Genomic DNA, 17,512 nt, shown 5'->3' on the forward strand with positions numbered 1-17,512 from the left:
ATTACCTACAAGGCAGGCATTCTAGAACTGAAGAGCAGCTCCTGGGCTCAGTCTCCTTAACACCTATTCAAAAAAAAATACACTTTGGTGCAACTGTAATAAATAATCACTTTGAATTATTGCAAGCCTCATAAGCATATGATAGAATAGTAAAGAAAATGCAATTTGAAAATAATGACTGGGGTTTGTGGTGTAGTCACCTTTTCAAAATCCAATTCCATACCCTACAGTACCACTGCATCTTTTCCATGATAACCTTGCAGATACAGGCAATTCTTATGAAAACAAACTCGATTACACAAATGTCCTGACTACCAATTTAGCAGTCGTTTATTGTAAATTACGTCTTAAAATATGAATTCACTTGACACATTTCTTGTTTGCGATATTTATTTATACTTATATAAGTATACGTTTTAAAAAGTTAACTTGCAACTGTATAGTCAATCAAATGCACAGTGCATTTACATGTATAATACTTTTGATTGTGCTGCAATTGAAAATGGATTTCATTGTTACTGTAACTTGAGTTAAAACTGACAGTATGTGCTGGCTTAGTGGCTTCCACTCCTGATAATAAGAATTACTGATGAGACGATTTTTTTCCCGCTGGTCCGTTGAAATTCGTATGAGTGGACTGTATCGTACAAGTTGAAGTTTCATTTTTAATAGTACCTTCACACAATGTCCTGCGGGTGGCGCACTTGTCTTTGCAACCTGTCTCAGTGCGGGGAGCATGGTTTATAAGCTATAAGTGATAGTAAAACTAATTATTAGAAAAAACTAAATAATATTAATGGCATGCTCTGATGTTGAAATGTTTCAATATTAAATATACAACTCACAATGTAAGACTACAATGCCTCACGATTTAAGTTTAGGGTTGCCAGGTCTCAGCACCTTTAAGCTTGGGTATGACGCAGCCTACTTTTTTTGTTGGAATACCCAGTGGGTGGTAGTTCTTGGAAATCGACAGCCGAATGAGACAATCAGCAGCGTCTGAATCCATTAGCCCCGCCCCCGGGGAGGGACAGTCCTGGACTGTGGCACTGCATCGCGAGCTGCACAGCTCACTTAACACAGCAACAAGAATAAAGAAAACGGACAGGCTGTAATGGGGTAGGCATTCACTTAAACGTATCTGTTAATTGTGATTTTATAATGATGTACTGATTAAACTGTTTGTATTGAATTGCTTGTGCGCATAACATGAGTGTGAGCGAGCTACAACAGTCAACAATAGCTTTTTTTTTTTTTTTTTTTTTTTTTTATCTTATCGATGCATTAATATTAACCCGATGGTTTACTGTGCGCCTTCAGTGTGCTTTTTCTGCGTACTGTACCGGGTAACGCATTTCTACCGTGTTTGTTCATAATTTCTGGGTTTTAAATGCCTTGGCTGTGTATACATTAATTTATTTATAATGCGAGTGAGTCCAGGTGTTGCTGTTACTGAATCAAAGCAGGGTATATTTGTGTGTGTTGTCATCGCTGCTTTCAAAGCTGGTCGCTTTATCATCACATCTTTTCTCGACGTCTTAATATTAATGGCATGTTTTCCTATCAGATTGATCACGTCAGGGCAGTCAGGCTGTGAGTGATGGCTGTGTCTGTTTTGTGAATACATTATAGATCGTGTATGGAAGATTACATTGGGTAAGGCAAGACTCCCTTGCGCTCTGCAGTGAGACCAATCCAGGCTTTACTGTAGTTTTAAACGAATTAGTTGTAGCCTACGGCTTCAAATTACAAGTCTGAATTCTGTTAACATACACTAAAAACACGCACACGTCATTTGTTATAACTGAACCAGAAATTATGTTTCACTTCCAACCGATAATCCATCACATTTTATATTCAAGGGCTAAAAGAAACCTACACATATTGCATACCTAAAATCTCAAATTTCATATTGAAGATTATTAAGCGCAGCAAGTTATCAGCGTAGATTCTGTTTTGGTCATCCGTTTTTTATTATCCATATTTCGTTTGGACCATTTTATCATTTTACACATAGTATGCAATGGTAATGACGTTTTAAAATAAGGCCTCATGAGGTAAAAAGTTGTGCAGTGTGATGCATTCTTATTGTTACGTCACTAGGGGTCAATTGCAACATGCTCACAGCTGCGTTCTAACTGGAGATCATCTCCTAGTGAGTACAAAGGACAAGGCTCACAATAGTCTGCAAGATAGAACCACCTGCTATGAACTATACCTCTCCAGGTGGGGGTTACAGATAATCTCAACTGCAATGAATACCATGTAGCAGCCCTGCCCAGTAGAGTTGTGTAAACAGGTATAAAGTCCAGCAATTCTTTAGACCATAGGAGCAGCACCACGAAATGTATTTCTCAGTTGCAATGCAATCCTTCATACATTCAACAAAACACATGTTTTTGCTCCATTGTGTAATCCGGAACACATTTAGTTGTCATTATGAAATTAAAATCCAAGTATTACAAAATGTATCTTTGCCTTTTGAGAGCGTAACACAGGAGCAAGCATGTATCACATTGTGCTGCACCTGGGTATTCAATCACCTGCTTTCTGAATCCCATGAATGCAGCGAGCAGCTTCAGTGTTTCAATGCTGCTGGATTAGTGAGCTTGCTGGATTTATCGGCAGCTCGTTATCTGTCTCATAGTTTAGTCTACAGATCCTTACTATATTCAAAAGTACATTGCAATTGATACAGACCTAAACAAAAGCCAATGCAAACACAGCACTACAACACAATGTGAAACAACAATGTTCAGATACTTGAATCAGTTCAAAGGATCTCGAAGATGGGAATTTTGCCTACAAGTGAAATGAATCCGATATTTTTTACCGTAGTGGAATTACCACAGGGTACATTTGCAGAAATGAACTTGTCTATTGCCACTTTCTTATTTTTTCCATGTGTATAGAAACATTGGAAAGTCTTGTATGAAAATTGACATTCAGTATTAGTTAACATCACCTATTTCATGTGTTAACATCACCTATTTCATGTGTTCCTTTTCTGATTGTGTCTTATGTGATGTAGTTACTATAGTAACCCTGCAACAGCTTTGAGCTCAGAACTCTCTTCAGATTTAAGTGCAGAACGTGGGTGTAAGCAGCTATGATGGTGAAACCTGTGATACCGAGACAAAAACCAATTGAAATAAAACCGGAATGTTGTCGTCCTACAGTAAAAAATATCATGGTCTTTTTTTAATAATGTGGGCAGTTTCTATAAGGAAAAAAATCATCTGAAGAAATTAAACTAATACATTGAGTGCTGGGACAAATATTTGAATAATCAAACTAACACTGAACTGGATTCGGTGGCAGTTGCCGTTTTCATATTTGTTCAAAATAGATGACACACAGGCTACTGTAAGGAAGAGTCTTTGTCTCCTGTCTTTAACACTGTAATTTGATGGGATACTGGCTTTATGATAATACTTCTTGTCTAGCTAATTCAAAACGAAAGAGTATTTGACCCAGCGACCTTTTGTTACCACAAGTGAGTTACCACAGACATGTATACATCAAGACATAGTCATTTAATTTCAGGTTGGTATGAGGTTAGCATGAGGTTAATAGGCTGTTTCCTACAGTAGATAAGCTTAGGGTGGCATGCCAGTAATTAAGCATACATTTAAATGAGTGATATGTCATGACATCTGACCATCCATCCTTAATTCAAACTTCTATACGTGTGCTTTTTAAAATGGAAATCCTGTTTATTTTGACAGTACTGGTCCCTGAAGTGCCCCAAAATATCCACCACGCACAGTTCCAGCAGACACAGAGTTGAGTTGTGTGAACAGGCAGTTGGCTTGCTCATGGGATCGGAGGATTCCCATTCACCTTCAGGTCTCCTGAGCTGTGTGGGGAATTGCTGGGGTGAGGGAGCGTAATTAGACATTCTAAATTGGGGAGAAAAATCGGGGGTAAAATAATTAGGCACTCTCAATGGAGAATATCTTCAATCTCGGTTCAGAGTTCTGCCTTTTCCTCCATTGAGACAAGTCTGGTTGTCAAAAGCACTGAAAAGGTTGACCTAATAACCCCACTGCCAGCCTCATCTGGTTTATTTGGCTTTGCTTATGTTTGATAGACAGCTGGCCTGGTCTTGTACTTTGCTAAGGTTCTCACATTAAAGCCTTGTGATGCTTCAGTGAGTTCCAGAAAGAGCTGCTCCTTCTGCATCCCATTTAGTGCACTGTCACTCTGAAATGGAATGATTCCGGTGAAATGGTAGCTGTGTCAGTCCAGAGGTGATAGACACAGAGAAGGACAGGTGACACCTTTCAAATGAACAATAATTAAGCTTTCAAGACCTCGGGGGGAGTAGAAGAGAGATTGATGTTTACACATTCAAACAAAAAGAACCCATTTTTAATCACTACTAATACTGTAAGGGAAAATGCTGTATCGAAGGAAAATAAAAACCAGGATGACTCTTCCTGATTCACTCTGTACTGCAGTAATACTGGCTGTGCTTACATTGACGGTTCCAAAGTGAAACATATAACTGGCCCCCTTTCTTCAGTTTATTACTCAGTTGAAGATCTTGTACTTACATTTATATATATATATATATATTTTTTTTTTTTACTGTGCACAAAAGTCATCAATACAGTACCTAATCAGTTCATGTAGTCCAAAATCTCTCCAGCGGTCTCGCTGCCCCCTCACTTATGTGGCCACCTCCACTCTGCACACAGAAGGAATCCCACACTGAGACATATATCCATGGTGGGAGGCGAGACAAGAGAACCTCTAAAGAAATCAATACCTCACATCTGCACTCCTCCATGATTATCAAGCACCGAGGCTGGTCTCCCCCCCCCTCCTGAGGATCATTCCATTTCTCAACACTCAGCCAGCAGACACTATAACAGCGGCCTCCCCTCCTCACTGTCCCTCAGTGTACTGGCTCTGCTCTTCTCAGCATCTCCTCTGAGATTTCAGCTGGGGGCTGCCTGTAGCGGCACCATGATGGAGTACAGTAGGTTAATGTGTTACAGGACACCCTGCAGAGTTACAAGAAACGCATTACCTTACATTTACAGTGTCCCGTGGTGTCTGTATTTTTAAACATATTGACGACTCTTTTTTTAATTTGTTAATCACTTGTCATTGGTCATAACTCAACTTGGTAATGTATTTCTCAACATTGAAGGATTATGTTGTAACATTTCTCTTCTTGGGATCACAGTGTATCCATATCACTCGGTCATATGCAGACAGGCTAAAATAATTGAATCTATTCCGTCTTGAACAAAGAAGACTATGCGGCGATCTGATTCAAGCATTCAGAATTCTAAAAGGTGTTGACAATGTCGACCCAGGGTACTTTTTCGACCTGAAAAAAGAAATAAGGACCAGGGGTCACAAATGGAGATTAGATAAAGAACAGAAAATAGGAGGCACTTTTTTACACAGAGAATTGTGGGAGTCTGGAACCAACTCCTCAGTAACGTTGTTGAAGCTGACACCCTGGGATCCTTCAAGAAGCTGCTTGATGAGATTCTGGGATCAATAAGCCACTAACAACCAAACGAGCAAGATGGGCCGAATGGCCTCCTCTCGTTTGTAACCTTTCTTATGTTCCAATGTTCTTAATACAAAAATATCAAACCTAGTGGGAATATGTTGAAAACAATCACTGCAATTTGGACAACAGTAAATACAGCAAAAGAGAGTAATGTGTTGTCTGTAAACACTGCAGATGTCATTGTGTCAAGTGTTTTGCATTTTCAACTGTGAATATTATGAAGTCTAGTTGACGGCTGCGTTGCTAAGGCAATGTTGGCACCACTCGTAACCATGGAAATGGCTCTGTCCCAATGCCGATTTCTCCTTGTAAAAGTGTAGCGCTTTAAAAGGGCATTGTCTCTCAATTGCATAACTGCATTCACACAAATCTGTCTTGCTTTTCAGAGACACTATTTAAGCTTGGCACAAAATATCTGTTATCTTTCTCGTGTTGTTGTTGTTGTTGTTTCAGTCCTCACGTTCCTATGGCCTCTCTAGAGCTCTCAGACATGTCTTCTAAGTACAGCTGTCACACCACTGAGTGTGCCTCCTGCAACACGCCCCCTCCCCCTTGGAAGTGAAAGACAGCGCAGTTTATTTGTGGGATTTGTGGGATTTTCTCAGTCAGCAGAGTGATGACTGAAACAAAATGAAATCTAGCCTCAATCTAAACTACAAGAAGAATACATGAGTTAAGATAACTGTGACATCAGACCTGCATGAAGGTGCTTTTCAAAGGCTGGTTACTGTGGGTTTTTGAGGAATATTCAGTGAGGAATTATGGTGTAAAACTATAATTGAGCTTCACTTTCCTGGAAAGATGTGTCTTGTTATAATATCGTGACATTAGCCTGTCCTTCAACATCGGGCCTTTTTAAGTCATGTCCTGTGTTTCAGATACTAGGACCCCAGGAAGACTGGTGCTGAACGTAAGTTCCCCTCTCTAACATGTTTCTGTGTTCTCTCTCGCAGGCGCAGTATGGTTTGAGTGGAGAGTGGGACTATCCTTTGGCCCACTGTCTGACGCTCAGAGGTAAGATTCTTGCTTCGTTTCTACTGAATTTCCACAAAGAAAACAAACTGCAAATACTGGAAAACTAAGCAAGGCAATTGGAATTTGAGGTGACTAGAATGTAAAATGTACATATCCAGTATTGTTACTAAATTGCTGGCGGCAGTGTGTGACTAATAATATTTTCTCTTCTAAAGCCTTTTACAAGTAAGGCAAGAAAGAGAGCCTCATTTGATTATTTGTCTCTCCTTCAACTACTGTGCAGGAATTCCCTGTAATGAAAGAAACATACCAGACTCATTGCAAATCATTAGCAGCTGCAAATAACTCAGCTAGCCCATCACAATGCAGCAGAGAAGCTTGCACAGGTGCAGAAGACTAATAATCAGATTCCTCTCGCTCTGTTCTCTTTAGTCTCACATCGATGACGCAAAAAACCCTTGTGGGGGAACAAACGATCTGATAATGGTGTATTGATATGAAATATGCTGAACTCAAACTATCTAAAAATAAGTTTCAAGGATGTAAAACAGAAACAAAATAAGAATTGGAGACAGAATTCCTTGTTTTGGTGTAACATGCAATGCATTTTTTTGGTTGACTTTCTGAGCTCAAATGTTTCACGAATCTGATGTGTTTTTGAAGAAACAGCTTTTTGTTCTTGTTCTTATTGTATGACTTATATTGTAACACTTGAATGTATTTGTATTTGCTTGCGATTGTAAGTCGCCCTGGATAAGGGCGTCTGCTAAGAAATAAATAATAATAATAATAATTTTGTGGGCACTGTATGTAGGATTAACTGTACTTGAGTTATGCAACCCGGACGAAGGCGAGAGGGCACTATCGCTATTAGAAAACAATTTTTCTCATTAGTTTCTTTTAAAAAAAAAACATTTAAATCCTAGATTTTCCTTGAGTTTGTAATGATTCGCTGGGTTCCCTTCCGCTGAGAAAAGTTTTAGGAAAATAGTCCCCAAAATGTTCATAAAGCGAAAAAAAAAAAACACTTGTCGGAGCTGCTTATAGTTTATCTGAACAGTGCCATATATCTGAATGTAGCAATATTACTGCACTGTCTGTGTCTCGGTTTGTTTTTGTTGAAACGTGCTGTCTGCGCTCCAGTCGAGCCAACAGGTTGTGATTGGCTGACTTGGCAGTTGCAGGTACGGGATTGGTTGCTTTCATCGGTGCAAAGTATTGATTGGCTGGTTTTGGTGGATAATAAAATGAAAGAGCTGCGCGGCTTGATTTTGAGTTTGATTCACAGTTGATGCCATGATGTTCCAGTAGGCATTTACTGTCTGATAGAAACCTGCTAGAGCTGGAAGCCGATTGGCTGATGGCACTGAATCGTTTTCTAATTCAGTAATTTCTCAGCGAAACCAAAATGTAGTCTACTAAACCTGAATGCAGTTTTCCATGTAAGCTTGTGGTAACACAGTAATTGCAAGATAAATCTATATGCTAAAGCTAACCACGTAAAACTGTTCTTTCTATAATACTGTTGTGTGGGCCGTTCTGCAGCCCTATGGTTTACATTTTTTTCTAACTGGTATGGGCAGCATTATTAACCATGTAAACTGTCCTCAGTTATCAGTCAAGTTTAAGTACTGGTTAAATGAAACTTTACCCTGATCACAGCCTTGACACAACATGTCATAGACTCCAGGGTCTTAAGGTATGTTGTTCTATTCAGTTATTCATATTTAATGCTATCGGGACAGAGAGCTACTGTAGGCACTGCTGCCTCTTTGACAACGATGGTCTCTTCATTTTTAATGTATTCCTCTTTTCTAAAAAACAAGAACACCACAGAGCTTAATGGAGTTCAGTGCTTAACTTGCAGAAAAAACAAACAAACATTTCAGAGTAGGGCAAAATAACTTCCTCTAAAAAAGAATTTGAAACTCAGCTGCAAAGTTTGGTGGAGCAACTAAATATTGAAGCATGAGGTTAAAAAACGTGCCCTTCGGTTCGGAGAGCATTAGGACCGGAGCATTTCTAGAACAAGCAGCACATTACATTGCAGCGCTGTTCCTTTGAGAAGTGTTGCAGCACAATGCCTCAGGGTCAGCAGTAATGGTTTAATCTCTGGAAATGAGTCTCCGGCTGTTATATCAGATACAAGGCTCTGAGAGAGGTGCCAGCAAGATGGACTCAGCACAGCCTGACTTCACAGAGAGAGGTGCCAGCAAGATGGACTCAGCACAGCCTGACTTCACAGAGAGAGGTGCCAGCAAGATGGACTCAGCACAGCCTGACTTCACAGAGAGAGGTGCCAGCAAGATGGACTCAGCACAGCCTGACTTCACAGAGATTCTGGCACAAGCTGCAGCTCAAAAATGTGCAAGAATAAATCAAACCCATTCATTCCATTTCAGTTGTACCCAGTAGTTCATGTACAATAGCATTGGACTGTTGGATCCAGGAGTTGCTCAGCTGGTAAAGGCACACCTGCATGGTATGCAGGGTGAGTCACACAGTCAGGGGGGTGTAGGTTTGCATCCTTCCTGTGCAAATCTTCACTGGGGATTCCACAAGGAGCATTGGCTCTAGTCCTCCTGTTGGTTAGGGAGGAAAACCGAAAGGCACTGTTTCTCCTCATTGCGCTCCAGCGGACCCACCCGGCCAGGCTCCTGGAGAGCTCAGAGCAGACGCCTGCAGGACTGGCTTTTCAACAGGGACGTCGATGTCAAGCTCCTGAGTGTAAAGAGACAACTGGCTTGGGAATCAGAGGACACCCACTGACCTTCAGTTATCAGAAGCTGCTGTGGGGAATTGCATCATTGAAAGAACATAATTGGACACTCTTAATTGGGAGAGAAAATAGGGATACAATAATTTGTACAGGTTTTAATATCAAAATGAATCTTTTATCTTGACCGGCACTGTAAGTCGAAATAATACTGAACAGCTTGGTAGGCACGATTGATTGGTCATCAGTAGGGCTGTTTTTTTTTGTTCACAGTAAAAAATGGTTTATTTCACAGTCTAAAAATAGGTATTTCACGATTAAACATATTTATTAAAGCAGAAAATAAAAGTGTTGTCATTTTCAAAAAGGATAACTAGAGTTATTATACAACAAATGTTCCTAAATATTTAAATGCTTACCTGAAAACAGGAAATGCTAAATTATAGAATATTTCGTTTTTTTTATGTCCACCTTTTAAAGACATTCTATTTTCCCTATCAGTGAATTATCAAACCAAATAAATAAAAACTATAAACACATGAAAACAAACTGTCCCCTTCATGTGCTGGGCAGAGCGATCTTTATCAGAAATATTTGCTGTTTTTTTTATTTTTTACTGAAGATGTTTTAAAGATCTATGCAGTGTATTCAGTCATTTACCGGATGCTAAATGTACCGGCTGCCAGGTTACTAAATGGAGTGTAAAAGGTAGTGCGGAATAGCATTGTGTCTGCGTGTCGTGCACGGGAGGCATGGGATTGAAGGCTGCAGTACAGATAAAGCACGGCTGTGCTGTTCAGACGGATAGTGTTGGGAAGCAGCAGCTTGGCAGCACTGTGCAGTGAGTGAATACCCAGCCGATTATCACCTTCCACAGGCTAGTCTTCAAGGGCAGCGACAGCGTGGCAGGAGAGAGACAGAGCCTGGGGTGTGAGTACAGAACAGAGCTCAGCATGGCTGTGGTGAAGGTGCACTGCTACTAACCCGACAGACGCCGTCACTAGTTTTGTGTAGCTGTTGTAAATATCAGTACTACTTTCTTAAGGTTCAAGGTCTTTTTGTTGTGAAGTAAAAGGGTTTCATTTAAGGTGTGTTTTAAATGGAAGGATATTCAAAGCTTCTTCGTTTGTTAAGAGTTTGATAAAATTGAGTTTCACCCTGCGTGTATGTGACTCAGCTTCGAGTTCAGGACCAGTCATTCTTTATTTGTTTATTTAACAAATGTATTTCCCTGTTGTAAGTCACATCCCCATTGGAACCTGTTGGCAGCAACTACACTTGTAATATTGCTGTAGTGTAGATCTTCCACTCAGAATGTCAAGGCCACAGACTTCTCAATGTTTAAACCACAACAAGCAGGTTAAATACATCAGTGTCAGGTTTTTGTCTTTTTTATTTCGGTTCCGTGACTTGTTTTAAGTGTTCTCTGTCTCCCTCTAATTAAGGTGAGAGTTTACTTTCTCTTGCACTTTTCATTTGATAGACCTGACACAGGAAAGAGTGTGTGAGAAAAACCCTCTCAGCTTGATTCGAGGGAGACACCCCACACTTAGACACATGCTTTAAATGAGTGGGACAAACTATTTAGCTTGTGTCATGTTTTTGAGTACTTCCGCATTGCACATGTTGGAATGGACATTACACCGTGCTGGACCAGACAGTGTAGAAGCAGGACTTTGAATGAACAAAACTGAACCTTTTTAGGAAAACCAATTATTGCACTTAACTCAAGTTTGCATGGGTGTACCGCTATGGCCAAAGGTTTTGAATCAGCTAGAATTAAAAAATATATATGTATATCTATCAACATAATTTAGATTTTGTATTTAACACAGTGTAATCAAAGTAACTGCAAAATGATATTGCAAAAGTCTAACGGAAGCCATAATAGTAATACAGTATTTTTATGTTAGATTTCGAAATGTCACATTTTTATAATTTTCGTTAAGTATATGGAAAACTGCAAAGCGGCATGTAATTCAATATGTTAGCGTAACATTATTCAGCAGGTTTCATTCGACTTTATGAATCAAAATGAGTTAATTCTATAGGCTGATGCTAACCCTTTGTCCATAGCTATATTGCCACCAAAGGTAAAGGCTTGAAAAGCACAGTTACTGTATGTGCTTCTAAGGGGTACTATATAAACAGGACCCCTTAATCTTAAGGAAGGCACAGATATGTAGATATATATTGTACAGTGAAGAAATAGATTTCACAATTTCGAAATGTCACTAGTTTCATTCACGCTTATGCCACGTTGACAGGAAATTGCACAAGTATTTTACTGTCTAAGATCCCTTCATGAATTCAGTTTTCAGTTTCTTTTCAAATTTTTAAGACAGATAGCAAAACCAGGAGGGAGCGCTGCATTGATTAAGGATCAAAAGGAGGTTATTTTAAAGGTGTGTCTTGAGTTTCTGTAGTGTTCTGATTTCTTCATACTGAGATAGATACAGGCAGGCACAGAGGTGGAGAGGCTGGAGAGATGCAGATCTGTATCTGTGCTGCAGGAAGACAAGTGAGAAAGGTTGAGTTCATAATGAGCTTCTGAGAAACATTTCCTCCCCCAATTTGTTGCAGGCCAGGACCTTTTTAATTAAAAGGAGTGCTAGCCAGTGCTTTGAAATCCAGTAAGTAGCATCACATTTCATTTTGTAATCTATGTCTTGAATACATTTCCCGAACTTGTCGTGATGTTTACAGCTCCTGAATTCACAGTCAAAGCACCGTAATAACAAATCAAAGCATTTGCAGTTAGACTGCACACATCAGGATAAAGCAGTGGGACAGTAAAACCAAACGAGACATGTCATTTGAAACTCGGGAACGTTATTACTGGGGGCCCTTTTATTGTGCCGGGGATGGTTTAGTCAGTCTGGATAAACAGAGTGCCCCTAGGCATCAGGGGTTACTTTAAACCACATGCAGCGATGAGGAACCCGAGCAGAATCAGCCTTCCCTCTCTAGCGTTTTCACTGAATACACATTCCAAAGTGAAGTAGAAAACAGTGATAGCAGTGATAACACCGCTAATATGCTTTTACAAATGGAGTTTAAAAACTTGGCTAGCACTCCTTGTTTTATTCATTGTATAAAACTGGCATTGTGCAAGCTTGGCTGCCACAATTGTGCTGAATGCACTGTTTATAGCAGAAGCACAACATAACCACAAACACTGACTGTAGGTACTAGGGGGTCATTTAGTCTCATCGAGGAAGCTTGTGTCCTTATTGCTACCAATGAGGGTAACCCAAATGGACTGGCGACTGTTTTCTGATCAAGTAATGTGCAAGTAGGACTGTGAGGGAATGCAGTAAATGGACACCCAGGTATAATGTTTTGTGTTCATTTCACACTGACTCTTGGGGGTCTTCAAGCTGTGACTCTTGTAAGAGACCCAGTGAAATGTATTCAGGATGTGGTTTCTCTAAAATTGAGGTCATTTTCTTGATTCAGTGTGATAATTAGTCCAGCTTGAATAATTTAAAACAAGAGAAAACCAAATATGACTGAGAGAGAGAGAGAGAGTTTTCTTGAACTGCTGACCGGGGCTGAAGCCAAACCCAGGCCTTTAGGGACAGGCTAATCATGAGAACAAAACCCTTTGAATATATCTTGGGTAAATTCCAGAAATTGTTCAATTGCAGATGTGAGGACGCAGTTCCCCTTCTATGAAAGCCAGCAAAGGCGGTCCCAGCTCTCTCTCACACACACACACACACTTACTCTAGTTACTGCATACATTGTTTTTATACACTGACGGCTTCAACTGTTCGGTGTTTCATTTTTTTCAAGTAATGAATTGTTCACCATGAAAGCTGTTAATTGTTTAACACGTTTCAGAGGCATTCCCATTTCATGTGCTTTCTGTTTACTGTTGATCAGCTGCTTTAAACACGTCCAGACTGAGTGGGCGGAGACGTGCAAAGGCAGGATGTCAATCATAGGGTACGGCCTGCCTTATCGGCACAACTATCCAATAAGGACCTAGATATCATGCTTACCAGCAAATCAGAAAGACAAAGGATGTGATTACTATACGTTGAAACATGTTTAATAGTAAAGTTTTGGAAATGAAAGGGAAACTAACAACCTTAGACCCCCTGGTCATGTCATCTTCAAAGAACACATTTTACACATCCTTCAGTGCTACCCTAAATAATATTCATATTTACTAGCCATGCAGAATGACTGGCTGGGACGTTTGTGCCTCTACCCCACAGAACTGCGCCCCTTTTCATTTTTCTGCGGGACGTGCAGTATTCCATGTTTCTCACGGGTTTGATGTTTTATTTTCAGTGTTTTGTAGCAGCATTAAGGCATCGACCTGTCTTTCAAATATATGCTTGGGTTTGTGGTGCTCGCTGCTTTTCTTAGACAGTGTGGAGAACCACTGTACAAACCCAAGCAGCTGTTTCTTCACTTGTTTCATTTTGAATGGTACATCCTGATCATGCCCAATGCCCCTCACCTGTGGAGTGCTTGATTCTAATAATTGGTTTGTGCAGCTCTTGCGCTGGTCCCCATGTGGTGTCCATTGACTCGCAGGTATGAACAAGTATGAGGAAGGTTGTTCAATCCTGACAAGCAAGTTCAGAGCCAGGTAAAGGCAGAATCAGAGAAAGGAAAACTTAAAATTGGAACAACAGAGCTCCGAACCACTGGGAATGATTGCAAACACCATGCAATAGCCAGGCAGCATTACAATGCCAATCTAAACTACTTACTCTTTACATTATAAGACTCCTCCCCATTGAAACCTATTAGCAGAAGCTACACTGATCTCGCACGCCAAATCATTCGAAACGTTGAAATATATTGGAGCAGATTAAATATGTTCCAGCTTTTCATCTGGTTTTTATTCAGATTTAATCACTTATAATATGTTCGTGTGCGGTGGCTACCTCTAATTAAGTTGAGAGTGTATTTTCTCAAGACACTTCATTAGAGCCATCCTTAACAAGGCTGTACACTTTCAACACCAAGGACTTCTTTTCTGTGAACAAAGCTTTCTCAAAAAGCTGTGTCATTTGGCAGCGAGCAGGCATTCACGTGTGTAGCACACCCTGTGGTCTTGCAGCCCCAGGACACCCTGCCTAAGCAGTGCACACACTGCCGGTAGAGCTGTGTGCCAGTATATCAGTAATGCAAAAGAAAACTCAAAGAGGCTCCAGTCCAGTGGATGTGAGAGATGTCAGTGTCTGTTTCTCCTCAGCTTGAGTGCCTGAACGTTTTCCAGCAGTTACTTTTAACTATAATTATTTTATAAGAAAAATTGGCAAATGTTTCCGCTTCCTCCTCAATGTTAGTTATTAGAAACTATTAGGAGTGTTTTCATATGGAAGTAATAGAAATCTAACAGCACACATTAACCTGTGAAATGCCACATTGTAGGCTTGATGTTTTTTGCACACAGCTGTATTCTCTGAACCGCTTCACTGCTGCATTGTTTTAACCTTGTGCTCTGTCAATGGTACAGATCACCTGCTTACCGTTGGTACACAGCTCTATTCTAGGATTCTTTCACTCAAGTTCCATTACCAGTGTTGTCCTGTGAAAATAAATGCTTTCTCTGCCATGTACCATGAACCTCATGTCATAGCAATGATGCAGATCTCTTTCACATATCCATTTTACTTCATGTTAAGACATTCAGTTTGATATACTGCTTACATTGTGTCTTCTGAGCAGCATTTCCAGTATATTCCTATTGGTTAAGAAGAGGAACAAAATGTCACATGGTTTGTTTCTCATTTTGTAGCATAACATAAAGGATAGGCGTCAATTACAAACAGCAATAAACGTTTTGAAAAAACGTTTCTTCTAAAGCCTTCTTGGGCTTAGAAACTTAGAAACGAAGGCATAAATAGCCAGAAAAGTGTATGTGCTTGATCTGGCTCAGTTACTGCTTGTTAAGAGAAAGGCTGGGAGAGAACAGCCCGTCTGTTGCTGTGTGTATCCGGTTCAGCTGTGTCACACTGAGGGCATCTGCTCTGCATTACCGTCTCGGTCCAGAGTGTCTCAAACAGCACAGAGCAATCTGCTGGGGCCCCATAGACCCCATAGGCTGTCAATTGTGCTCTTAAACCCTGGCAGCTTTAAAATAACAAGCTTCTAAAATAGGACTGCACATTCCACACTGCAGCCCAGCGCTTTCCTTCTCTAATTGAGCTACTCAGACACACTGCACATTCTACACTGCAGCCCAGCGCTTTCCTTCTCTAACCACTGAGCTCCTCAAACACACTGCAGCCCAGCGCTTTCCTTCTCTAATTGAGCTACTCAAACACACTGCAGCCCAGCGCTTTCCTTCTCTAATTGAGCTACTCAAACACACTGCACATTTCACACTGCAGCCCAGCGCTTTCTCTAAGCTGGGAGCTCCTCAAACCCACTGCCCTCCACATTGCCGCCTCTCTCATTCTGTATCTGTAACAAGGACATTGGGATGTGTCTGATAGTGTGTCTTTGCCGCCCCCTACAGGTAGGCTGTGAGTGACTCCCCTGCCTGACGATCTCTGTGCAGCGATGCCCCCCCCATCGGACATCGTGAAGGTGGCTATTGAGTGGCCAGGAGCCAACGCCCAGCTCACTGAGATCGACCAGGTCAGTTAATGCTTTCTTAATGGGGTGTCTGTTGGGGAGTTTTTTCAGGCACTTTTTAGACTTTATTTTTCACAACACTGTACGTTTAACAGGTGTCCTTGGTTTCCTCATCCAGATCTTTTTGTGGGGTTTCCCTGAACCATCTTGAACACTGTTTGTGCTAGCAAGTACCAGAATTAGGGTTTGTGTGAGGGGCCGACTGCCTCCAACATGTTAGCAAGTTAATGCAGAAAATAGCATGGAGCTGAAATGTGTAGCAGACAGTAAATGTAAAGCAGTGCTAACCAATAGCAAAGAGTAAGACTCACATGGGCCCTTCATTTTAGTTTTTTATTTTATATATAAGTTCCTGGGAATTTGTCAGTGTTTGTTATAAAACAAAAACAAAACAAAAAAGGAGAACATCGTTAAAGAATTAGTAAAGTGATATTCAGGGCCGGTTGGAAAAGCAGCTCTTCTGCTTGTGTTCTTTGTGAATGCAAACCATATAAAGCTGTGAAGTGAACCTGCTTCAGTGCTTCAGTGTGTTAAACAGTCTAAAACAATGTGTTTCTTCACATAAATGCATCTACTGAATACAGGCACATAGCACACACGCACACACACATCTCTCTTTGCTGTTATACCCAGCTAGGGACAATGTGTTAAAGTAGATGTATTTATTTGTTTTGTTTACAGAAAAAGCCCCTCTCCTCGATCATCAGGGAGGTCTGCGATGGGTAAGGAACCTTATTAACAAACTGGAATGCAAACGAGGTCTGTCGTCTCATGAATTACTATGCACAGAAGGCAAATAAAAGTTTTTCATTTTGTGATTACCCATAAGTTATACCGGTACTGCATAACTAAATGAACTTCTGAAAAAAACCTAAGTTTAAATGAATAGTGAATTAGCTTGGTGGTCTAAACTAGACCTGCGTATAATCAACATGATAGAAGAAGCAGCACAGTCTCTGGTTGAGAGAGGCCCAGGTGGGGGTGTTCAGGACAGGATTGAAACAGCATGGCTGTGTGGTGTGCAGGGTGTGTCATACAGCCAGGTTTGTGTCCTGGCTGTGCCATTCCAGAGGAAGTGTCACATTGGTTCTGGCACACCTGTGGGTTAGGGAGGCAAATCCAGCAAGGACAGTTTCTCCTTATCGTGCCACAGCGCACCCTACTGGCCAGGTGCCTGGTGATCTTAAGTGGGCTTGCCTTTGTCCTTCAGAGGCCCGTAGCTCGCTGACATCCACTCTTGAGATCCTGAGTTGTAAAGAGGCAATTGGCTTGGTCGTGGGATCACTGACCTTCAGTTCTCCTGAGCTGCTGTGGGGAATTGCTGGGGTGAGGATACGTAATTGGACATTTTAACAGGGGAAAATATCAGAGGTAAAATAATTAGGCACTCTAAAGTATTAAAAAGCATGTAGTGTGACATGCAGACAGACACACTTCATACCGTCAGTGGAGATTTTCATCAGCCCTGATTACATTCCCTTTCAAGGCTCCCCGTTGCAACAGCACGGCTATCAAAAGCAGCTCTGCCCCCCCATTGTCTTCCAGTGAAAGCACGCTAATGGCTGCCAGATGGATGCTGTCCCTGGCACTGTGTGTGTTGGTTACATAAACACTCTGAGTGCAGAGGCTCTGCCTGCCTGCCTGCCTGCCTGCCTGCCAGACTCTGTTCCTTCTAGCCT

General features: G+C 41.0%; 1 protein-coding gene across 3 annotated transcripts in view; it reads left to right on the top strand.

Annotated features, from left to right (window-relative positions):
- Window positions 1-1,006: 1,006 nt before the first annotated feature.
- Window positions 1,007-17,512, top strand: part of LOC117420410 (engulfment and cell motility protein 2) — a 38,054-nt gene continuing 21,548 nt past the window's right edge. For all 3 annotated transcript variants that reach the window (XM_034033861.3, XM_034033870.3, XM_034033874.3), the window contains exons 1-4: window positions 1,007-1,119; window positions 6,490-6,550; window positions 15,715-15,836; window positions 16,515-16,555. In XM_034033861.3, coding sequence (XP_033889752.1) covers window positions 15,759-15,836; window positions 16,515-16,555 — 119 coding nt within the window. In that variant the 5' untranslated portion in view covers window positions 1,007-1,119; window positions 6,490-6,550; window positions 15,715-15,758. The remainder of the gene's footprint in view (window positions 1,120-6,489; window positions 6,551-15,714; window positions 15,837-16,514; window positions 16,556-17,512) is intronic.

This window comes from Acipenser ruthenus, chromosome 18 (genome assembly GCF_902713425.1).
Source record: "Acipenser ruthenus chromosome 18, fAciRut3.2 maternal haplotype, whole genome shotgun sequence".
Lineage (NCBI taxonomy): Eukaryota > Metazoa > Chordata > Actinopteri > Acipenseriformes > Acipenseridae > Acipenser > Acipenser ruthenus.